General features: G+C 38.6%; 4 protein-coding genes across 4 annotated transcripts in view; 3 read left to right on the plus strand and 1 right to left on the minus strand.

Annotated features, from left to right (window-relative positions):
* The window catches only part of LOC146635172 (neural cell adhesion molecule L1-like), a 640,298-nt gene that overhangs the window by 91,586 nt on the left and 522,559 nt on the right, over nucleotides 1–26,153 (minus strand). The gene's annotated exons all lie outside the window — the stretch shown is intronic.
* LOC146635178 (Fc receptor-like protein 5) overlaps nucleotides 1–26,153 on the plus strand; it is a 122,143-nt gene that overhangs the window by 4,000 nt on the left and 91,990 nt on the right. The gene's annotated exons all lie outside the window — the stretch shown is intronic.
* LOC146635177 (high affinity immunoglobulin gamma Fc receptor I-like) overlaps nucleotides 1–26,153 on the plus strand; it is a 112,891-nt gene that overhangs the window by 4,000 nt on the left and 82,738 nt on the right. The gene's annotated exons all lie outside the window — the stretch shown is intronic.
* On the plus strand, nucleotides 7,325–25,057 carry LOC146635180 (NLR family CARD domain-containing protein 3-like). Its single transcript, XM_085349821.1, has 8 exons — nucleotides 7,325–7,446; nucleotides 8,314–8,427; nucleotides 9,706–9,825; nucleotides 13,005–13,138; nucleotides 13,305–15,087; nucleotides 16,649–16,819; nucleotides 21,704–21,877; nucleotides 25,039–25,057. Exons 1-8 carry the CDS (start codon nucleotides 7,325–7,327, stop codon nucleotides 25,055–25,057), a joined length of 2,637 nt encoding a protein of 878 aa, XP_085205947.1.

A 26,153-nucleotide genomic window follows, 5' to 3' on the forward strand; every position in this document is an offset into this window, starting at 1 on the left:
CTGAGTTCTGTCTTATGGTTTATGTCTCTGTCTTCTTTAGTTGCTCTGTCTCCCCTATCACCTGCATCCCCTTGTCTAGTTCGCGTCTATGTGTATCCTTAGTTCCTATATCCCCGTGTTCAGTCAGTGTTTGTGTCTGCCCTGGTCCCACGTCTCTGTTCCCTCTGTAGTGCCTACATGTGAGGCTGTGTCTTTGTTCAGTCTGTGTTATGTGTTTCCTGTTTTACTTTGAAGGTCTCTGTCTTTTCTCAGTGTGTTCAGGTTACGCTTCTTTGGTCTCGTCAGTTCTGATTTGCCCCAGCTGTGTTTCCCTCCTGTTACTCATTCCCTGATTGCTCCCTCTGTGTATTTAAGCCCAGTGTTTCTCTGTGTCCATGTCGCGATCTAACGTTTACTTTGCTGTGTGTTTTGTCATTTTTCTAGTTTAAGTTTGTTTTGAGGTTTTTCAGTCATGTTATATTTTGAGTCTTAAATTAAAGCCTTTTTTAGTTCACGTCTGTCTCCAGAGTCTGCACCTTGGGTCCTATTCCTGCCTGCACACAGCGACACCTAACACATCCAGGTCATCGTAGTCAAAGGAGCTTGCAGAGAAAAGCGTCTGGACTTCTTTAAGTTACTTGAAGACGTTTCACCTCTCATCCGAGAAGCTTCTTCAGTTCTAAGGTCAAATGGTGGAGAGTCCCAGATTTAAACCCAATGGGAGTTTCCCCCCAAAGAGGGACAAGATTATGTGACAGTGATGTTATGAGCAGAGTTGGGAGTACAAAAGCATTTTCTCTGATCTTTTCCCTTTGATTTTATTTATACAGTGCCAAATTGCAGCAAAAGTTGCCTCAAGCTGCTGTGTAGTATAAAGATAGAATCAGATTTAGGTTTCTGAAGACTATTGCTGATTTTGATGTATTTTAGACATGATCAGAAGGGTAAATCTGTAGGTTGTAGAAAAGTAAAATAAAACATCTTGCTGAATTGATAAGATTTCCTTCAGCAACCTGAATAGACAGAAGAGACTGGAGCTCAGTCAGATGTATCCATCTGTGTTTTTAACTGTACTTACTGAGTGTTGTTCAGTGTGAGCTGGACTGTGTGTTTGTGGTCTGTGGTTAACTGAAGCTAACAGCTCTGCAGTCGTCCAGCATCCTGTTTCTGATAGAAAGAAAACACTTCAGCTGTCTCAAACTCAGCCTAAGAGCTTTGAAAAGATGAAGGTCAGCGAAAATGTCCTCATAATCCAAACCATGTCTTTAATGCACATTGGGACACCAATTTCTCAAATACAAATCAAATATTGCCACTTTCCATAAATGTCACCCTGTTTTAAAGCTGTTGCTTTCTATTAGAGGAAAATGCATGTAGAAATAATTTCTATGTGAAAATGATGTCTGCAAACAGACCTAAATCTATTTGTTCTCATAGTGTTTACTGTAGCATGAGATGGAACCTGTAACCCATTCAGGTCTTACTGCCCGTCCAGCTCTTGCAGGGTGCCATTATCGATACACTGTCGTCACATTCAGATTCTCTGTTTGTTCCAGCACAGTGTCAAGAGTCTGAAGGTGATAGTATGAAACCTGTTGTCACTTCTATTTGCACAAAAACAGCATAAATAGATTCAGTGGTTTCAGTTACCTCCCTGGATGGTATCAGCTGGATTTAAAGAACAAATTTACAGTTAACATGAGACGTTTAAAGAGAGAGACTGAACAGACCAAGAGAAAGACTGAACAGACCAAAGGTTCTGAACTGTGTTTTCAGCCTCTTAACCTGTTCTTCAGAACAATTCATTATTTTTAAAGTTCTTCATGTAAAACCACTGCACCTACTTCCTGCTGTTTAATGTTAGTCTGATGAAACTCACTGCAGTGTGCGCTAGGTAGGTCTATAAAAGTATTCATGAGGTGAGAGTGTTCGTTGGCACTGAAACAAAATGGCAGCTTTGCGGTCGTCGACTTTTTTTTTCTCAGAAATAGCCCGCAGTTCTATGCAGTCAACAGTAGGCGTTTAGAGGAGGAAACTGAAAAGCTGCTTCGGTTTATCAAGATTATCTCTTAATGCCTTCGTAACAATGCAGATATGAAGATTAAAATAAAATGTCTTGCTATAAATGTAGTGCAATAATAATCTTGCAGTTGTTGTACATGCAGTAATTTAAATGTATTTGATTATGCAGAGACAGATTTGGCTGACTCAGCAGTGAGACCTGAAGACATCAGTTATGGACAAACAATCATCAGAACAAGAAGGCCCAGGTACAGCTGATCTTTATCTTTGACTTCGGACAGAAACAAGCTAACTGCTCTCTTTGTTTCCAGCCATTATGCTAAACTAAGCTAACAAAACCACACCAATACTCAAGCTCAGGGCTCAGACTTATCAAACCTCTCATCTCTCTGTCAGAAGTAAACCACTTCCTCTAAGTTTGACCTGTTGCTAAGCAAGATATGCAGCAGAATGTAAACCTGATTAAAGATTCTCTTGACATCACGTAACAACACCAATATTAACTTTTAGTCTTGTACATGCAGAGCTGAATCTGGGGTGTGTTTGTGTGTAGTCCGTGAACACAGGAAACAGTAGGATATGTTAGTTAAGCACTGTTGATTCTTTCTTGATACAGAAATGTATGTTTACTTTACATAATACTTATTAAATAAACAGAACTGAGAAATGTGAAACAATTAAGAACACATTCAAACAGATTCACCAGGGAACACAAGGCCATTGATAAGACTGCTTATACTAGCATATGGATGCTACTTACAACATGGAGTGCAAAGATACAGTTAGCGTCCATAGAAACTTCCCTCAACAAAAATTAAGACGTCTTGCAATAAACTGAAACCACAAATGTCCTGACAGGTAATAAACCTAATACTACTGAAGGTTATTTCGTAAATGCACAGAAGGAAATGTCCAGTGCATGGTAAGCTAAACTGGCTCTTGTGCTGCTTTAGCTTGAAGGGCAACCAATCATGTGACTGTAATTAAATTCTTCACCAAAAGGTGTCACTGTTATGCCAACAAGTAATTTTAGGTCCTATCAAATTTAATTTCAGGGGTAATTCACCTAATAATATGTTTATGATGCCGTTTTCTCTTATTAAAATGTTTTTTGTTTCTTTATGATGTTAGAAAGAGAGGAGATCCTTTAATACGGTAATCTAAGGCATAGAAGTCTCTCCCAAATGCTGTTCAAACCTGCTGTTAGTGAGGGGCAGCCAGTCAGAAGAAATAAGTGCTAAAGCACAGGAACTAAAACCATTTGTTTCAGACAGAGGATGAACCATGGTGCTATACCAAGGCCCAGCATGAAAAACAGAATGATTGTTTTAATCTGTGTGTTTGTGTTCAGACTTTAAACCAGATCCTGACATCATCTGCTCTTCAGTCCACCAGTCCAACCAGTGACATCCAGTTGCTGTTCTCCACTTGATGCCCCCAACACTTCAGACCAGAGTACAACATGACCAGATTTTAATATTTCTTTCTTACTAAATAAGAAAAAATATTTTCCTTCTTTATCTTAAAATTTAAAAGTGCATTTCCTTGTAAAATCAAATGTAGAATAAATATGTATGTTTTTAATGTCTGCAGTGACATTGAAATTGTTTTAATGTTTGACCCTGCTGTTGTTACTGTAGCAGGGATTTAATTTCTAAATAAGCTTTTGTCATCATGTGTGTTTGTCACGTGGTTCTGTGGTTTTCCCCAAGCTGTTGGGGAGAAAATTTCAGTAGTTATGTATTTGTTGTGTTCATTGATAAACTCCTCACATCAGTACTAAAAGCAAATAAAAATCATCAAAATGAGGGAATATTAATCAGTGTAAACAGGACAGAAAAACATAGAAGATGCCCGTATATTTGAGACTAAAAAGTTTTTGTTTTTTTTTAGATTTTTTTGTTATTTTTAAACTAATGTTATTTTAAAGTAATCATGGTGGTGAATAAACCTGATGCTGACAATAGAAAATCAATAGAAAATTTGTTCCTTAAGCTGGGAAACAAATTAAATCACACTCAGAGTTAAAAAACAAAGAGCTAAAGTGTTTTGGTATCTGATAAACTACAAACTCATGAACATGTAACCTCCTGGACCTCAGAGCTGCTCTAGTTAAACTTCTCCATGAATCTTGAAATGAGCAGGAGTGTAATTTGAAGGTTGCTGTCATCTTCTGGTGAAACCTGGTGTTACAGCAGAGCGGCCGCTTTATTAATGTCAGTTTAAGCATGAAAACCATTTTTTAAAATCTGTTAAACAAGTGAAGAAAATTCATGGAAATTTAATGGAAATAAAAATAAATAAATAAAATAAAATACGAGAGCGCTGTAAACACAATAATGACGAAGACTGATATTGAGAGTGACCTTAGACTTTATACTGAATACAAACAGAAATGCTCTTTGGTTTAATTTAACAGGCAAATCTCACGTAAAGAAGCCAAAACAAGAAAACTGACAAATATCCAGCAGTAACTGCTCCAGGATGTATTTTAGATTTAGTTGTGTGAATGTGACACAACTCCACACAAGTCCACAAAAAAGAGCAAAAACTCTGCTGTGGAGTAAATAAGAATATTATTTACTTAAGTTAAATTTGGCTCACTTTGACCCTTCACTTTTTGTCATTTGAAATTTGAAATAGTCGTATTGACCTACTGAGCAGCATCAAAGCACAACACATCCAGGTTTAACACCCCAGAACCAGCTCAGTCATCAGTGCAGTATATTTTAAAACATTTGTCCTTTTTATTTGAGCAGATTAGTCAGATGGTCTTAGATTTTACTCATGAGCTTGTTTTAAAGTACAAAAGCATTTCTGCAACGGACAATTGGGCATGAGGGTCATGAACTTCAAATCATATGCATCTGTGTTAAGTTTAGTTAGTTACTCTTGTTCATGAAGATACACAGTCATGTTGATTATCAGCTTTTGCTGGTCAAACTTCTCTTCTACAGGTACGACCTCGTACATCTGATATCTGATGTAAAGCAGGTTTTGTGACTATTTTTCTATCATATATCAAGAAATGTTTGCCCAACATTTTTATAATGTCTAAAGATCAGGCGAGGACAACACTGGATGACTGTTTTAAGCCATCATTCTGTGTAATTTGTGGTTTGTTGTGTTTGTTCTGGAACTGGATCAGCAGCATTTTATTGAGAGCACCAAAAAAACGATTATATAAAATTGATGACAACACCCTTTTATGCTTCCCGTGTTTCTTATTTATTTATTTAAGTTCTGTTCACTTAATCTGTTGTTTTACTGTTATTATGTATATATTATGTATGTTACTTAGTTTCTACAGCTAAAATGCTGTAGAAACTAAGTAACATAACATAAGTAACATAAATTTAAATCCCATTTTGATTTTAATGCTAAACACAATAAAACTGTTGAAATCACACAAACCGTTGCTGTTACTTTACTATTTAAGAAATAACAGAACATGTCAGTTCACATCCGGAGTTCATGAGAAACAAAGTCACCCCAAAGCTGCTGAACTGCATTCCATTAACACACAGACACATTTACTGTCAGTACATTTGTGGCACATTGAATTCCTCCTCAGCCAATTCTGAGATTATGAAACACAAAAGAAAACATGAGACAAAAGTTGGAAATGAATCAATAAATGACGGCCCTGTTTGTGAGGGCAGCATCAAAGTGACGTCTGACCTAATGTTCATTGTCACTGATTTTGATCTTGAATGTGAAAAGGTGCATGGGAAACATTCGTGAAGACGACCTGCGATTCAAGACTAAAATAAACAAACAAAACCTTAATTTTCTCAAAACAAAATGATGAAAAAAAGTGTTTTTAAATCATTTCTATTTTTAAACATATGATCTTATAAAAAAAGCCAAACAAATAGAAAATCCAGAGATAGATGATATCATCGAATACACAATTTGTCATATAATGAACTGAATTACCTTTATTCAAATGCTATGTTGTAAACTATAGTAGAAAATTAGTGCGTAAAGAAATCAGCTATAAAATCAGCCTCCCAGAGAGGCTGATTTTCTGAAGTAAAAAAGTACGTTAGTAAAACTGGCTAAAGTAAAGCTGGACACTGTTTGCATACAGTAACAATGATGATGTAAGATGCTGCATTTCTATATAAAGTAACAAGTTCAGGTGGAGGTGAAGTAGAGAAAAAGGTAACAATGTTGTACCAAAAAGTCCAACTAGACTTAACGGCAGTGTCGGAGGTCCACGGAGAAAACCAGAGGAGGCACAGCTTCCCAAAGTGTTTCCACCGGAGTGATAATGGTTACAGAAAATACATAAATACATTAAATAACTATCTAAAAAGTAATGCTGAAATGACAGGGGTGCTGAATATCATTTCCCTGCTGAATTTATATCCCACAATGGCACGTTGTTGCTCTTGGGCAAGAAACCAATTTTTTGGTGATTACACTGTCCTTTAATTATTATTGTTTTCATTTATTGACTTGTTATGTGACACCAACATCTCAGCGCTTAGCAAAATGAGGAGTAGATGAAGGTTCGACCTTTGACCTGTGGGTGGAGCAAACCCTAAATCGGCACATGACACAGTGAAAGCTACTGCTGAGACTAATATCATTTGTATGCATGTTCAAATTGAAATAAGTACATTTTTTTAAAAATGAGCTTGTTTAAAAATATCTGAAGACATATTTTTAGTTGTTTAAAGTCGTTTTAGTTCGTAATCTGAGCACTCTGGGTGAGTGACTCTATGCTGGTGGCATTTATGCAAATATAAATCTCTTCAAAAAGCCAATCTGTGTCTCACACAGCAGTGTGAGTGAATGTAGTCATTCAACTTCCTGTGGAGAGGGGAGGGACTGCTCTCATAAGGTGAGGCGGAAACAAAGGATTAAAAACAAACAGGAGGACAAAAACACGGTGAGTGTTACTGTGCATTTATGTGTTTTTTAGAATAATCAGAAAATTAGTTCCTGACTGGAAAACATGACATGAATGTTTCGCAAGTTAGAACAAAAACTGTGAATGTTGTTTTGGTTAGTTTTGGTGCTCAAGTTTGTGACTTAATCCAGAAAGAAGCATGATGGATAACATCAAATCTTTGCTTCATGGTCACATCTTCCTGTCAGCAGTCTTTCTGTGGTTTTTAAGAGAGAACAAGGATCTGTTCATTCATTAGGTGGCGGGTCGAATAGGTTTATTATGTGTGTGTGTGTGTTTGTATTTAGGTGTCATATGTGTGTTGTATTTCCTGTTCTGCAAGTCACAGGTTTCTATAAATATGTTTGTCAGGATTTTCAACCTGCACTCACAGTCGTTGTTGTTCTGCCAGACTGCCTAAAGATGAAAAGCTTAGCTGAGGACAGAGCAGAGTTTCCAGACATCAGCAGTATGTCCATGAACAGCGACAATTCTCGAGATTATCCTCCAGTCTTCAGTCATGATCCTGGATCCTCAGGCACAAAGTAAGAGACTGTTTCTGTTTTACTTATACAACACCACTTTTTGTCTTTTGCACAACCCACTCTCAATGTTGCACTTTTCTGTTTCACTGTCTTGAGTCTGTATCATTCACCTCTGTCTGGTGTTGCCCTGTGTTTTGCAGTCCTGTGTTGATTTTCTGTTATGTGTAGCACCATGGGTCTTGTAGGAACACTGTCTTGTTTCACTGTGTACTGTAACACATGGTTGAAATTACAATTAAGCAACTTGACTAGATTTTATTATTATTATTATTATTATTATTATTATTATTATTATTATTATTATTATTATTATTATTATTATTATTTTAGGCTTTATTGACATTTTAGCTCTTCTCCAGTCATTTTGATCAAAGCACTCGAAAAACTCACACAGTTATATTTTTAGCTGTGTTGCTGTCTCTCTGTAATATGTGCTTAATCTCTTTACATTTTTCCCCATGAAGTTTTGTAGTTTTATTTTCATTTGTAATATAGCTGCTCTTCTACTTTATGTATGATTTTGATTTGGTTAGATGCTACACCTTACAAAGGAACATGCTCATAGCTAGACCTTTAATTAAGAGACTCAATTAACTAGCTTTGTGTGACTCATTATCCTTTTTACCAGTGTTTGAATTAGTGAATGCAGATGAATGAAAAATAACTTGGATATGTAACATAAAAACCTAAACAAAACTGAAAATGTTAACTATAGATTCAAGAGTCGTGTTAAAAGGATGACCATGGTTCCAGTGGCTTTGAGAACATCCAGGGCTTCAGCTTCATGAGTCTGACAGAGGGATAAGCTGCTTAATGGCCACCAAGTAGAAGCACAATCTGGGCTTCATTCTATATTTGTGTTTCCAGACATCAGCAGCTCAAACACAGAGCAGAGTTTTCAGGATCCATGTCCATGAACAGTGACAATTCTCGAGATTATCCTCCAGTCTTCAGTCATGAACCTGGACCCTCATTCACAAAGTAAGTGACTGATTCTGTTGTAAATTGAGCAAATATGATTTTGTTTTTTGCAGTCTTTAATATTATTTAAGAAGAATTTCAGTCTCCAGATGTGCAAAGCTGGTAGAGACATACCCTAAAAGACTGGCAGCTGCAATTGCAGCAAAAGGTGGTTCTACAAAGTATTGACTCAGGGGGCTGAATAATTACACACACCCCACTTTGTAAATTTTGTAAAAAAACATTTGTAAAAAATGTTTGGAATCATGTATGATTTTCGCTCCACTTCTCACGTGTGCACCACTTTGTGTTGGTCTTTCATGTGGAATTCCAATAACATTGATTCATGTTTGTGGCTGTAATGTGACAAAATGTGGGAAAGTTCAAGGGGGCCAAATACTTTTTCAAGCCACTGTATTCAGCCGGAGCAAAGCAATAGAATCAACAAACAATAGTCACAAAAACAAATCACTTGAATCTGCCTATGGTCTCATCTTTGAAAGGAGAGACATTGGAGGAGAGAAATGGGCATGCTTTGGCCATGAAACACCTGTCTCTGTGTAAATGTAACTCAATAGGAAAAGACCCGAGTTCTTGAAAGCTGTATTCCAATCAGAAACAATGAAATCCCAATCATCTAAATTACGCTTAGTCATCCTAATCAAGCAGCTAAAGGTTTTTCTCGCTAAGACAAGTTCTGGGCTGTGTGCCCGGTGCTACAAAGAATCCAGCAGAGCAGCGCACACATGCACCAACCCCACCTGTCTTGACTTAATTACTTTTGTCGAACAACCTCTCACAAAGCAGCTGGTTTGCTGTCTCTCTGTATGTGTTTGACCTTTTAATTTTCTCTTTCATTTTTAAAATAACTGCTCTTTTAACAGTATACTTATCCATGATGATTAGTTAGATGATGCCAACTAAACACCTTTCACATCAACATGCGCGTAGCTAACCCTGTGTTAAAATAGCGAGTTAATTAACTACTTTTGTGTGACTTATTATCCCGATTCCCGTTGCCAGGATTAGTTAATCCAGATGAAAGGAAAATGACTTTGATATGTAACAGAAAGAAATAAACAAAAAACAAACTCAAAAATATTAACTAAGGATTCAAACGTGGCTTAAAAAGGATGACCATGGTGCCAGCTTCCCCTACAGAAAGTACAGTGGTTTTGAGAACATCCAGGGCTTCGGCCTCATGAGTCTGACACTGACAGAGCACCAGCTTAATGGCCAACAACAGGAACATAGAAGTAGAAGAACAATGTGTGTTTCATTCTGTGTTTGTGCTTCCAGACATCAGCGGCACAAACACAGAGCAGAGTTTCCAGACATCAGCAGTATGTCCATGAACAGCGACAATTCTCGAGATTATCCTCCAGTCTTCAGTCATGAACCTGGATCCTCAGGCACAAAGTAAGAGGTTCCTTCTGTTGTAAACTGAACTGAAGATGATTTTGCTTTTTGCAGTCTTGGGTACTAGTTCAAATGGGTTCGTGGGGTGGGGTCACTGGAATTTTCTCAACCACTTTAGCGACAGGTTTTATTTAAAATTAAATATCAAGGTGTGAAATGACTGCTTTTGGAGGAATTCATTGGAAATTCATCTGGAAAAGTCTGGAAAGTCTCATATATGAGCAACAATTGTGTGTTTCTTTCAGTTTGTATGATTTTTTTAACATATTTATATTGTTTATCCATTAAGTTTTGTAGTTTTATCTTTAACCTCCTAGGACCTGGCATCCACATATGTGGACATCACATTTTGAGTTATTTAGATTCTTTGTTTTTACATTCAGCGGGTCCCAATCAGCACAAATATCACAGAGAAATTTAAAATGCATGCTGTGGAAGAGCTTGGGTCTTAGGATGTTACCTACTGCTCTCCTATCAGTGCATTTAACCATGATCTTAATTGGTTAGATGCTCCCAACCACACACCTGTAATGTGTAGTGATGTGCGATACCACTGATTTCCTTTCCGATCCGATACCAAGTACTTTTCAGGGTGGTATCGACGATACTGATCCGATACCAATACTTTATACAAAAAAACGTATTTTATTTATTGTATCTCAAATTATAGCGTCATAATGATTACAGGACATCAGATTACTTGTTCATCATATAGAAATAAAAAAAACTGAAGTTGTGCGCTATTTGAACACGTTGCCTGCCTGCAGCACTAAAGAACTCCGTGAGAGACGCGATTCGTCTCAACATACGCGCCTCATATTCTGTGATATGATTTACTCTGAGGTGTTTGACAAGGTTAGTGATGTTGCCACAACCAAACATGCCAACCCTCCCGATTTTTCCGGGAGAATCCCGGAGCCACCATTCTCCCGAATTTCCACCTGGACAACAAAATTGAAAAACCATATTGCAGAATTCATAGCGCGGCCGATCCAATTCCAGTTTCCAACAATGGCGGCAGCTGCTTAGTTTTAATATCACTCTTATTTCTCTTTCTGGGTCGCAAAAAAACCCAACTTTTAACATGTTTTCAGGTGAGAATGTAGCTGTGTAAACTTCAAATATCTGAGCCGATCGACACATCGTCTTCAAACCCCCGCAGGCTTTCACTACTCGGGTTAAACATGATATATAAGTCACTTTGATAATTTAAAAATGTTAATTGTTTGGCCTTTTCAGTGTTTTGTTTGTTCGTGAGTAAATCGGTTTGGCTTTTAAATGTTTAAATTAAATTTAACTTTATTAATCCCTCGGGTGGGTTCCTCCGGGGTTTTCACACAGCTGAATAAACGTCAAACAGAAAACTAATTAAAGAAAGTGTGAGACGGTCGAGAGGTTACGCCAGCGGCCGGTTATGTTTTAGAGAGCAAGGAGCAGACGGCTGAGTTTCACTCCACCGAGGGAACTCATGACGTCCTACCCGGCTTTCTTTAGACCGCGAAGGGCTGGTCCTCAGGTGGAAGCAGCCTCTGAATTTGGACACCCCCGCTGTTTCCAGGCCGGCCAATAATAACGGTGACATTTAACGTATTTTATCCGATAAATAAACACTGTAAAATGTGCCCTTTTGATTGTCTCCCTAATTCTGAGGTCTCAAGGTTGGGAAAGTATAGCCACAACACCTCACTCTTGGAGCACGTTTTTGCCACATGTATCTCAAACCACGTCTCAGCTGTTTGTGGAGGTAAAATACGTCCGCACAATTAGGCTCAGCCATTGTTGTGAGTGCGCACGCCAAGGCGCTGCGAGACATTTATACAGCCGTATTTCGCACATGACTATGAAAGGCGGAAGAGGAAGTAGTTCCTTTGAATGTAGACAATCCGAATGTTATAGTTTCTTTCCACTGTGTTGCTGTTAATGATAAACTACAAATTAACCCTCAATTATTAAAAATATTGATATTTTAATGTGAGAATCGATCCTAGAACATAAATGACTGGTATCGGAGGAATCGATATTTCAGGATCGATCCGCACATCACTAGTAATGTGAACACATTCGTAGCAAGACTGCCAATTCCTTGGTTACAATTATTTAAGGATAAAAATTATTTCCAGGATCCAGCGCTATATCCATGAACAGTCACAAGTCCAGAGATTATCGTCCAGTCTTCAGTCATGAACCTGGACCCTCAGTCACACAGTAGGAGACTGATTCTGTTGTAAAGTGAGCTGATGATGATTTTCTTTCTTGCAGGCTTTGATATTGTTTCAAAGGGGTTTTGTCAGAGTGGAGTCACTAAATGATATTTAACCAACTCCAGAGTAGGTTATTTTTTAGATTAGAAATCAAAATGAATTAAATGACTGCTATTGGAAGTGTAAAGTCTGTGGAGAGCATAAGGCACCATTCTTCAAAGCTTTGGGTAAATTCTGTCTTCCAAAAACAGGGAATTATTTGGGTGAACTTTTTTTTAACATGCCAGCTTTTTTCTAGTCTTTTTGAGAAAGGCTTTGATAATCTTTTTTGTTTTGTCTTTTTGTTTTTCCCCAAGCAAGCTCTTTTTAAAATCGATTTAAAATGACGAACCTAGGCCATAAACATGAAGTAATATGGGGTGGCTATAGCTGAGGTGGCAGAGCAGGTCAGCCACTAATCAGAAGGTCGGTGGTTTGATCCCAGGCTGTCTCCTGCATGCCAAATATCTTTGGGCAAGATACTAACCCCATGTTTGCCTACTGGTGGTGGTCAGAGGGCCCGGTGGCGCCAGTGTCCGGCAGCCTCGCCTCTGTCAGTGCGCCCCAGGGCAGCTGTGGCTACAATAGCTTGCCATTGTGTGGGTGAATAACTGAATGTAGTGTAAAGTGCTTTGGGGTCCTTAGGGACTGAGTAAAGCATTATACAAATTCAGGCCATTTACCATTTTAATAGACTGTTTGTCCAAAACTGAGCTGATAGTCAGTTGTCAGCAGAAAGAACTTTTTTTATGAAGTCTAACTATCTTTGCCTATGTGTTAATGCATTCCAAGCAAATGTTTCTGGGTCATTCACAATTTATTAGCTATAGACATGAGCACTGACATGTCCTATTTCATTACGTGTTTCTGTCTTTGAAACAAAGTTTCCAGAAGGTATGTAAACTTGGGTATATTCTGAATTTATTTTGGTATTCACAGAGATGTGGCACTGGTTGGGGAGCCACTGTCCTGCTGTCCTTTGTGTCAGAATGTCTTGAAGGATTCATCAAGAAAGTCCTCCTGTCCCCAATGTGGAGAAAGATCCAGAACCAGACCTGGTCTGCAGACAACCAGTAAGAGCAGCTGTTGAAAAAGAAAGACTTAACACCTTTCTGCTGATGGACTGATTTTTTTTTTTTTTTTTTGGAAAAACTGCACTTCTTATTATGCTATTGACACATTAACCAGTTTTCTTGCTCTCTAGTTTTATGGGTTTTTGGTTTTAATTTCTGTCAACAGATGCTCATCTGCAGAAAATTTCAGATGCACTAAAGCTCAGTCTGAGAACAAGATATGAACATGTGACTGAGGAAACTAATAAAACAGGATGTGGAGCCCTCCTCAGAATGATTTACACTGAGCTCTACATCACTGAGGGACAGAATGAAGAATTTTACTTCCAACATGAGGTGAGGCAGGTGGAGAGCGCTTCCAAGAAGAATATCCTCCTTGAAACACCAATCAGCTGCCAGGACATCTTTAAAGCCTTGCCTGACCAACAAAGACCCATCAGAGTGGTTCTGACATATGGTGTTGCTGGCATTGGAAAAACCTTCTTGGTGCAGAAGTTCAGTCTGGACTGGGCAGAGAACTTAGAAAACCAACACATCAGTGCGGTGGTTGTGCTTTCATTCAGAGAGCTGAACTTGGTCAGAGATGAGCAGTACAGTCTCCTGGAGCTGATCCATGATTTCTATCCAACATTACAGAGCGTCACAGCAGAGAAGCTCACTGTGTGTAATCTTTTGTTCATCTTTGATGGCCTGGATGAAAGCAGACTTTTGTTGGATTTCACAAAAAAGAAGCTTTTGTCTGATGTCACACAGAAGTCAACCATCAGTGAGCTGCTGACAAATCTCATCGAGGGAAATCTGCTTCCCTCTGCTCTCATCTGGATAACTTCCCGACCCGCAGCAGCCAGTCAGATTCCTCCTAAATGTGTTGACAGGGTGACAGAAGTGCGAGGCTTCACTGATACTCAGAAGGAGGAGTACTTCAGGAGAAGATTCAGAAATAAAGAGCAATCAAGCAGAATCCTTTCCCACTTGAAAACATCCAGGAGCCTTTACATTATGTGTGGGATCCCAGTCTTCTGCTGGATCACTGCTACAATTCTGGAGCACATGTTGACTACAGAGGAGAGAGCAGAGCTGCCCAAGACCCTGACTGACATGTACTCACACTTCCTGCTGGTTCAGATAAAGAAGAAAAAGCACAAATACTCTGAAGGGCATGGGACAGGTGTACAGAAGCTTACCAATGCTGACAGGGAAGCTCTTCTGAAGTTGGGGCAGCTAGCATTTGAACATCTGGAGAAAGAAAATATCGTTTTCTACCAAGAAGACTTGGAGCAGTGTGGTCTGGACGTCACAGAGGTCTTGGTGTACTCAGGAATTTGTACAGAGATCTTCAAAGAAGAATCTGTGATCTTCCAGAAACCAGTTTACTGCTTTGTTCATCTGAGCATTCAGGAGTTTCTGGCTGCAGTCTACATGTTCCACTGTTACACCAACAGGAAGACAGAGGTGCTGCAGGACTTCCTTAGCAAAGACATCTCATCTCTGGAAGATCTTTTGAGCAATGCCATGGAGAAATCTTTCCTAAGTGACAGCGGCTACCTGGAACTGTTTGTTCGCTTCCTTCATGGCCTCACTCTGAAGTCCAACCAGAGACTCTTAGGTGGTCTGCTGGGTCAGACAAAGAGCAGTCCACAAATCGTCCAGAGAGTCATCAACAACCTGAAGGAGATTAAAACTTATGATAAGTGTCCTGACAGAAGCCTCAACATCTTCCACTGTCTAATGGAGATGAATGACCTTTCGGTACATCGGGAGATCCAAGAGTTCCTGAAGTCAGAGAACAAATCCGTGAAGAAACTCTCTGGAATTCAGTGCTCAGCTCTGGCATATATGCTGCAGATGTCAGAGGAGGTTTTGGATGTACTGGATCTGATGAAATACAACACATCACAGGAGGGACGACAGAGACTTGTTGCAGCTGTGAGTAACTGCAGAAAGGCTCGGTGAGTCCAGATGTGATTAATAATATAAATTAGAGTAGATTTATAGTTTAGTTCTTTAAATGATTCTTACTATAACATTCTCATGATTCTTTTTACACTGTTCCTGTTATTTATTTAATTTATTTATTTATTAGAAACATTAAATGTCAGTTTAAGAGTGTCTTTTAAAGCTACTTAAATCCCATAAAAAACTATTTTTTACTCAATAATTTTCTGGTTAGTTAATTTTTTGCATGTCTATAGCTTCAGTTGAAGCAGCCATTGTGGCCACATGTGAAAAGGATGGGATAACACTGAATGTTGTCATAGTGATTTGATTTCAGCAGTGCAAATACAAAAGTCAGTGACAACTATTGCTGCGGAAACACTAGCTGGTAGTCAGGCTGTACACGTGGTATTATATTTGTAACAAATAAACAAAAATATTCTTCCATTGCTCACAAACAGTTTACAATCATCCACAAACAGTATACATTGGACTATTTACATTTGACACATAAGAACTGGGTAGGTCCTAATCAACTGTAACTTCCAATAATGTCAGGATAAAAGAAGCGTCTTAAGAGCTGCGTCTGTCATAAAATAAAACAGGTAATAAGACCAGCTGCCTATTTAGACTACGAGTGAAATGGCAGCTTACAAATGGACAGCAGACACAGACAAATAGGCACACACAGATACAAACATCCATTCCCACCCACATGCTCTCATATTGTCATATGTCTGAATGTTCTGCACACTGCCAAACATGGTAAGAAAACTGTTTGACTCCACAGCTAGTTAAAGCCCCGTTAGTCCACAGTGCCGATTGTGACTACTCCCCCTGTGCACAATTACGATGTATTAAAGGAACAGAACGTAAAAACGAAATAAGGAAAGAAAATACAACTTAACTGTAAATGTTACACTAAACAAAATTGTAAAGTAAAAACTGAAATTCCCCATTATCTTACACTTTATCCTCATCCAAAATAATTCAAATCAAATTAGTAACAAATATACACTCTGTGAAATCTGAGTAAAGTCATAGATATATAGACCTTTTATCTTATGCAAAAACATTATCTATTTAATAAATCTTGACAACATCACTACGAGCGGCCATAAACCACTGATCATATGCAAAAGAGACTAACACGTAATAGTCGACGAATGCATCTGCACATCCAAATCACACGACAGATGGAAGACAATGTAGCAGCATGATGCAGCCTTGCCGAGTCTCCATTCAAATTGTGCCAAAAGTGCAAACTTCAAACTATTTACCAGGTTTTAGGTTGTGAAGTAAAACCAGACTTATGATAAATAATTTATGCCATGCTTATTCCTGAAAACTGTCCCTCTTTTCTCTCCTTGGCTTGCATATTAAATCTACAGAAAGATTAAAAATCGGTGGGTCTGACAGAGACTGGGAATAAATAATGTTTCATGTCAAACATTCAGATCAATTGAAACACTGATGTCAAGACAAAGTGTCCAGTTGTTTTTCATTAAGTGTATGAAGTAAATATAATGTGTCTTCTTCATAATAACATATTTTCTAACACATATGTCAACACAGACTTCACGATGTTTGGCTCTCAGAGAATCACTGTAAAACTGTGACCTCAGCTCTGATATGCAACAACTCCAATCTGAGAGCTCTGCAGCTGAGTTCAATCAAGCTGCGGGATCCAGCAGAGGCACTGTTTGCTAGTCTGGGGCATCCAAACTGCAGACTGGAGACACTCAGGCCAGTTAACTGAATCTGTTGTTATTTCTGAAGGTCTTTTGAACTGTGAAGTTATGTCCTTATAACTCAACTGCTGTGTTGTTAGACAGATGATGCAGAGGCACCGATCCAACTTTATTTTTTTTATTTATTTTGTGGTTCCAATAGTATACCTTAACTTTATTCATCCAGGACCTCTATTTTAGTGGGTGATTGTGGGAACTGTTTAAATGAACAAGATATATTTTAATTGATTCCTTCAAATCCAGCACGTATAATATTGGGAAATCATACACACAATTACAGGAATCTAAAAATCTTCAGCCCAGTATTGTACCAGTAACCATGACTATGGAACGCCAGGACTGCCATAATGAATTAATTAAATACACCATTAAATAATTAATTAAATGTGTCAATAATTAATTAAAATTGGAATTAATTAATTAAATAAATAGTTATGACACATGTAATTAATTAATTATTGACACATTTAATTAATTATTTATGTATTTCACATTTTAATTAATTATTGACACATTTAATTAATTATTGACACATTTAATTAATTATTTAATGATATATTTATTTATTTCATTTTGGCAGTCCTGACGCCTGGCTCTCGTCATGAAATAATTTTATCTGTCAGCCTCACCCATCAAACTCAGGGGGCGGGGTTAACGCTGCCCATGCAGCTTCTCTAACATTTGATTGGTTGCCGTGCAAAGTAAGTCAAAACAGGTCGATCCTAGATAATCGATTGCTTGTGTAGACTTGGGGCAGCCAGTTATCCCAGAATGCAGATCAAATCACAGGCAGCAATGGTGGTGGTGTAGTTTTAAAATACCCCGTTTTTCTGTCACCAGCTACACTTTTAACAGTGTTTTAGCCGCGAATGTCGCGCCGTATGTCTGGTCAGGTTGTCAACATAGAACATGCTTGCAAAAGTGCTCAGATGTTTTCAGAGATTTCACTAGCTCTGCTAACAGTTAGCATGCAGAGCGCACCCAGGGGGTTACGTTAACCGGTTTGTTTACATATTCCACTCTCCGTGTTCCACATGTTGCATTCGCAGATTCTCATTTTCACCGAACGATCGTCTGGTCTTGTGTCTCTGTGCTTCTGTAACATAAAGAACGAGCTGACATTTTTCTCACGAAACCAGCGATCAGCTCAGCAGACCCTCAGTTTACCTGCATGCATCCTCCTCCTCATCTGTCAGCTGTTTAACACCTGCTGCTAATTCAAGAAACACGCCTAGTTACCTGGTGATAGTCACAGTTTAACTGCACAAGATAAGTAAATATAGTATTTTCCCCGAGCGCAGAGCTGCTGGAGCTTGTTTCCTTACAGAGCACTTTATAGGCGAGCCAGCTTTATCAGCGGCTGATGTCCAATCACCAGCACACAGCTTTCAAACCTCAGCTGAGTTTTAGCTCTCAGTGGTTAAACGCTGGACTTCATTCACTCAGGTTCTGTCTGTCGGGTCACGTTTACTTCGCTGTTTTATTTACAACTGAGCAAATCGGTTTGGCTGAGGTTAAAGTTACGTTTCATAACTGCATAGTTTCACAGACGTTTAATGGTTCACTGGCACATGTGTTAGACTGAACTATCATCTAAATATCATCTGTTTTTTAATAGTTATTCAACTGTATTCTAAGCACCAGCTGTCTGTTAGAATGTGATTTTTTTTCTCTCTGTGTTGGCAGAGGTATAAAAATGCGCAGGAAAATCTGACATGCATGGCGAACTTCACCGACGATATTTAGGGAGGAATAAACACACATCAAACATAAATGAACCATTTGTCTGTCTCCATAATTGAGAGCATTTTCTCTTCTTATGTCAACACTCTCTCTCTCTCTCTCTCTCTCTCTCTTTTTTTTTTTTTTTTTTTTTTTGCTTTTTCGGTCATGTTATGTTTACCTGTCAAAGGCTTGTTACAAACTATGAAACACATCGTGCAGACTTCTGGATGTTAGAAGAAAACGAATACTGCTCATGAATGAGACTAAAGGCAGGAAGGTGTCCTTTAAAACTAAACATGTTAATAGGACCTCCCTGTTTATATCATAGTTTATGATATAGCACGTGTATTTCAGTAATAGCCTGCTGAGGCCACTATACGTGCTGGCCTCATATCAAATGTGAAGGCAGACTGAGTCTATGTTTGACGTTTGTTTATATCTAATCTTCCTTTTCAAACATTTAAACAGCAGCGAGTCTGCAGCTGAGGGAATACAAATTCAAATTGTCGGAACAGGTTTGCTCGTTTCTTGGATTCATTTGGTGATTTATTAAATGTATAACTGTTATTCTAATCTGCTGCTGAGTCTCTTACACTTTTCTTTATGCTGTATATTTTCACGTCTCTGGAATAGTTGGCAGTTAGATAGTCAGCTGGGAAACTTTGTGTTAACTCATGGAGCTGAGGATATCGTGGATATGCTGACCTCGCTCCGTGGTGTACAGAGCGAGGTCAGCATGATTAATATTCACAATAAAAATATTAGCCGAACATCATGAAGTCTGTATGTGTTTCATAGTGTCGAACAACCTTTGTACAGTTAAAGCCAGCAGTTACTACATGACGGAAACACCAACGTTATCTCTTTTATGTGTTTATACACAGGTCATGCTGATTACTGAACAAAAACCCAAAGATCAGATGTTAAACAGATTTATTTGCTCTCTCTCCTCCTTAAACATGTTTTTAATGTTAGTTATAATTCAGAATTGGCGACTGAAACACGTAGGACACATAAGAACATCAGGAAATAAAACACCGATAAATATAACCTCAGTAAAAGAAGTCAGCGGGGGTTACTACAGCTGTGTACCGGGGCCTGCGCTTTGTCGGTGGGATTGCTTGCGAGGCGAGCGGGTCTATCCCACGCTTTGCCATGAGACTGGGACGACATCTCCGAAATCATCGAAACACTTTTGCAAAGAGGCTGTATCTTGACAAACCGACCAGACACATGAAGATTAAACCACTACATTCTAAAAAGATATTAAAACGGTATTTGGTGACACACAAACAGGGTTTTTCAAAGCTCAGTTCTGTTAGCTTCCACATGCCGGTTGTTGTGTGCTAGAAACAATGGCCACCAGGCCAAAGCAATGGTTTTGACTCGATCAGCGTTAACCCCGCCCCCTGAGTTTGATGGGTGAGGCTGACAGATAAAATTATTTCATGATGAGAGCCAGGCGCCAAGACTGCCAAAATGAAATAAATAAATATATCATTAAATAATTAATTAAATGTGTCAATAATTAATTAAATGTGTCAATAATTAATTAAATGTGTCAATAATTAATTAAAATGTGAAATACATAAATAATTAATTAAATATGTCAATAATTAATTAATTAAATGTGTCAATAATTAATTAAAACGTGAAATACATAAATAATTAATTAAATGTGTCAATAATTAATTAATTACATATATCATAACTATTTATTTAATTAATTAATTCCAATTTTAATTAATTATTGCCACATTTAATTAATTATTTAATGGTGTATTTAATTAATTCATTATGGCAGTCCTGGCGTTCCATATTCGGGGCATGTTCAAGTCTTGTTTATATCTTCAGAGAGTGAATATTCATAAAGCTTGTTGCAGTGTTAACTAAGACAAATTACTATATTTGGTTACAAAGTGTGCTGTGCAAGCGTGGTTATATGATGTGAGTGCAGCCCGCCTAGGTTGTTGTGGTTATCTTGTCCACCCAGGTGGCTTCTTCACTGAGTGCAGTCTGTTCTTCTCAAGGCTGCTTGTTTCCTTTATGGAGGTCATGCACATATTCATATGCATGGTTTACATAGGGAGCAAACAAAAGCATTCTAGCTTTTTAAATGGCAACCTACAACACATTAACCCTAACAACAATACAGTGGAACCCCGACTTACGAATACCCCGTTTCACGAAAAATTCAAGTTATGAAGGCGTTGGACGGCAATATTTCTGCCCGTGTTACTGCAAAATGCCAGAGTAACGAAATCCGCTGGCTCTGATTGGCTGAGCCTACAATGCCTTCCGAATCATGTGACAACCCCTTGGCTTCTGTTCTTGTGCTTCGCTGTTCCACTTGAACGACGTATTGTTGTTCTAGTTAGCAATTAGCCTATAGCCTATCATTCAGCATCGCATCACTCAAAACACGCAATGGGTGCTTCGACTTACGAAAATTTTTGACTTACGAAAGACCCTCGGGAACTAATTAATTTTGGGGTTCCACTGAACTGGTTCCGCATTATGTCCACTGTACATAGACTAAATACACACAGGAGGTAATTAAGGGAAGTGGAAACACACGGGGACACAACTGACACAAATGAACGTCATGACACCACAGAGAAGGTGAAACTAAAACAATGCACACTGAACAAAAGACCTAAACAAAACAAAACAGGAAACACAGAGAGATGCAGACATGACACAGGCTTGACACACAAACAGCAAATACATAACATGACTCAGAAGACCAGAACAGACTTACACCAGGGGACATGACGAGACTCATAATTAAGGAGACATGAAAGGACTTAAACTAGACTACAACTTAAGGCAATAAATAACAATATTAAGACTTAGCTTTATCTCATAAACTCAACTAAACCCTTAAATTTAAGAAAAGCACACAACTTGAACAAAATATAAACATAAGAAACCAATACAAAAAACACAAAAGACTGGGTTTGCCGAGTACCAACTTTGTGTGTGTGTGGGGTTTTGTTTTGGGGTTTTTGTTTTTTTTTTGCATGTTTGCACTTGACAATATTCTGTACAGTTTGCAATAGTCTGCATCTCAATTAGCTGTTTACTTGGTTTCTCAAAAGATAAAGGTAATTTAATAAAATAACACTCTGTAATTCACATGATTGTTATTCAGATTTGAGAACGTCACTTTGTCAGAGAACAACTGTGCTGCTCTGCTCAGTGCTCTGAAGTCCAACCCCCCCTATCTGAAACGTCTGGATCTAATAGGATGCAACCTGGAGGGCTCAGGAATGAAACAGCTGTATGATTACCTGGAGAGTCCACACTGCAAACTACAGTTTAAAAGGTCAGTTCACTTGACTTGGATTATGAAGGAAAAATATTTCTTTGGTTTTTGTTTATCAGTGTGTCTGCAGAAAAAACAATCACACATACAAAGAGAATAAGGATGCGTGTAGAAGGCTGACTTTGTGATGATCCACAGTAACAAAAGTAAAAGTTACTCCTCTTTTTAGAGAAAAAAGCTTTAAATGTGCAGTTTATATGGTAACATTGAACTGCACATTTAAAGGTCTCGTGTCCTAAAAGTTTCTGAATTGTTAGTTTCACATGTCCACAGAATCTATATTTCTGGACTTCTGTCCAAAACAACACAAGATCTTTTTTTAACCATGTCTGCATACCTTAGAAACTCCTTTCAGTGTCTGTGGATTCAAGTCAAATTGGAATGGGAACTACACCCACCTCTTTCTGTGGAAAACAGTAAACAGGAGCAGAGCAGCTCTTTAAGTACAGTGTGTATAGCTTTTTGATAGAGATTTGACACTGCATGGCTTCTAACTGCAAATACGGCAAATTTAAATAAATATTTTATAGCCATTATGTTCTCAGAAACGGAAAATTCCTTCTTGAAAACAGATGAACTGTGAATTTGTCTGTATCAAAACTAAATATGACAGGAAATGTTACTTCTGTCCCATTCACAATAGCAAGCTGCTCACTTCTTACTGGACCTACATCTTAACAGGTTACACCAAGAAGCACTGGCTGATCAGTAATAGTAACAACAATGAGTTGATTGCAAACATTTGGGGCGACCATGGCTCAGAAGGTCGCCGGTTCGATCCCCGGGCCCTCTGTCCTGGTCGTTGTGTTCTTGGGCAAGACACTTTACCCTACCGCCTACTGGTGTTGGCCAGAGGAGCCGATGGCGGGACATGGCAGCCTCGCTTCTGTCAGTCTGCCCCAGGGCAGCTGTGACTACAACTGTAGTTTGCCTCACATTCACACACTGGCAAGTGTGTGAATGTGAGAGTGAATGAATAGTGGCATTGTAAAGCGCTTTGGGTGCCTTGAAAAGTGCTATATAAATCCAATCCATTATTATTATTAAATCCTGGATGCACTTATACTCAGTTTTAATGTTGTTTGATTAGTATGACTTTTTGTCATATGATGTAACAATTAATGTTCTCCTGTTCTTGGTCCTGTCTCATTGTGTTCCTGCAGAGTGACCTCAATTTAAATGCTGTATTGTGGTGAGTATTATTTAGATACTGTAGTGGGATTAATTTATGTATTTCACTGTCAATTCCAAGAGTATTAAAGATAATTTTAAGATGAATCATTGTTATATATATATATATATATATATATATATATATATATATATATATATATCCATCCATCCATCCATTCGCTTCCGCTTATCCTTTTCAGGGTCGCGGGGGGCGCTGGAGCCTATCCCAGCTGTCATAGGGCGAGAGGCGGGATACACCCTGGACAGGTCGCCAGTCTGTCGCAGGGTCATGAATCACAAAAATGTTTGATGTCTGTTTATTTTCAGAGTTAAGAAGCAAATGTGTCATTCCTCTCTGTGGTGAAAATGAAATGACTGTTTTCCTAATAAATGATGTGAAGCATATGTATCAGTCTTTTAATCTTAATCCGATCAAGTCATGCAGTGATTCCTGCAGAGTGACCCTGAAAGAAATCAGTGGTCAAAGTGTGACTCTACTCAGACAGTGTGGCCTTAACTCCAATGTCAAGCTTCAGTTCATGGATAAGGTCTTTGGAAACTGCTGAACTTCTCTTCAGTGAATGGAGTACAGGACTGAGGTAAAACACCTCAGAGTGTGCTGAGGTAATTTCCACTTCAGCACTGCTGTATGCCTTTACTTGATGGATGACTCGTATAACTCTAGTTAGTGTGTCGTTAATAGACTGTTGACTTTCCTACACTCTAAAACATTCAGCTCACCCAGCTAAACAAGATTTTGTCTTCAGTTTTGATTTATTTCCAAGAACAATCTGATACAGGTTTCATTGCACTCGTTTCACACCCAAGGACCAACTGAGTTTCATACCTCCAGATACTCTTCTGAGTTGAAGGATACTTTTCAGGTACAATAGCTTCCATCTAGCTAGTCTTCAAATTAAAAAGCAGACTTTCATTGTGCAGGTCCTTGTTTATTATTCTACGATGAGACATTTTAATAATTTCACTGCTGTAATTTCACTGTTGAACATTGTCTTGCTTGGGGTGATTCATTACTGATACAGCAGTGTTTTTTGTGTTATGTGTGTTATGTTGCACTTCAGAGAAGGGTTTGTCACCACATACTGAATTAAATGGGATTCCTGTTTTGTAATTTTGCAGTATATGGAACATACATATATTTGTTAAAGGAGTACAGTCCATCTGGAAGGTATTCAGAACACTCAACTGGTTCTGCATTATGTCATGGTACTGTCTTATTCCAAGATGAATTAAATTCATTTTCATCTCTACACACAATGCACTATAGTGACAAAGTCAGAAAAATATTTGTAATTGTTTCAAATGTATCAATTTTTTAAATATGAATATATACTAAAATATATTAACAGCCAAAGAGTTCAGTCTTTTTTTCATCAAATCAGTGAATGTTGTTTCTAATGGTCCACAAGTCCTTCAGCTGTCTTTTGTCAAACTGTAAACAGGCTATCATGTGTCTTTTACTGAGGAGGGGGTCCCATCTGACCACTCTATGATACAGACCATGTTGGTGGAGAGCTTCAGAAATGGTTCCAATTCTGTCTATTAACTCTATATACAATTCCTTGGACTTCAAGGCTTGGTTTGTTTTCTGGCATGCACTATCAAGTATGGGACCTTATCAAATCACAATAAATCATAATACCTAATCACTCATAAATCATGTCCAGTCAAATGTATTTTCCACAGGTGGATTCTTATCAAGTTGTGTGAAGATCTGACAGATGATCAATAAAACAGGAAGCAGCTAGCTCAGTTTTGAGTGTCACAGAAAGGGCTGCACATACTCCCCTGTCACATACTGTATGTTTCGGTTGATGAAAAATGCATTTGTCACAAAGGTCAGTCTGTAGACCAACAGATATACATATAATTAGAGAATAGCAAGATAAATACATGCACAGAAAATCTATTAAATGTCTGTGTATCATCTCCTTAACCTGCATTTTATGGTTATCTCTGTGTTGCAGCGTCACTGTGGAATGGTGAACTTCGGTTAAAGCCTACGTTAAATCTTAGAGGCAACAGACAATTAAATATTAAAAAGAACATATTTACAGTGGGGCAAAAAAGTATTTAGTCAGCCACCGATTGTGCAAGTTCCCCCACTTAAAATGATGACAGAGGTCAGTAACTTGCACCAGAGGTACACTTCAACTGTGAGAGACAGAATGTGAAAAAAAAATCCATGAATCCACATGGTAGCATTTGTAAAGAATTTTTCCGTAAATCAGTGTGGAAAATAAGTATTTGGTCAATAACAAAAATACAACTCAATACTTTGTAACATAACCTTTGTTGGCAATAACAGAGGTCAAACGTTTACTATAGGTCTTTACCAGGTTTGCACACACAGTAGCTGGTATTTTGGCCCATTCCTCCATGCAGATCTTCTCGAGAGCAGTGATGTTTTGGGGCTGTCGCCGAGCAACACGGACTTTCAACTCCCGCCACAGATTTTCTATGGGGTTGAGGTCTGGAGACTGGCTAGCCCACTCCAGGACTTTCAAATGCTTCTTACGGAGCCACTCCTTTGTTGCCCGGGCGGTGTGTTTTGGATCATTGTCATGTTGGAAGACCCAGCCTCGTTTCATCTTCAAAGTTCTCACTGATGGAAGGAGGTTTTGGCTCAAAATCTCACGATACATGGCCCCATTCATTCTGTCCTTAACACGGATCAGTCGTCCTGTCCCCTTGGCAGAAAAACAGCCCCATAGCATGATGTTTCCACCCCCATGCTTCACAGTAGGTATGGTGTTCTTGGGATGCAACTCAGTATTCTTCTTCCTCCAAACACGACGAGTTGAGTTTATACCAAAAAGTTCTACTTTGGTTTCATCTGACCACATGACATTCTCCCAATCCTCTGCTGTATCATCCATGTGCTCTCTGGCAAACTTCAGACGGGCCTGGACATGCACTGGCTTCAGCAGCGGAACACGTCTGGCACTGCGGGATTTGATTCCCTGCCGTTGTAGTGTGTTACTGATGGTGACCTTTGTTACTTTGGTCCCAGCTCTCTGCAGGTCATTCACCAGGTCCCCCCGTGTGGTTCTGGGATCTTTGCTCACCGTTCTCATGATCA

Source organism: Diplotaxodon limnothrissa, linkage group LG3, assembly GCF_057381915.1.
Source record: "Diplotaxodon limnothrissa isolate DT_005_m linkage group LG3, D_limnothrissa_male_GT1.1, whole genome shotgun sequence".
NCBI lineage: Eukaryota > Metazoa > Chordata > Actinopteri > Cichliformes > Cichlidae > Diplotaxodon > Diplotaxodon limnothrissa.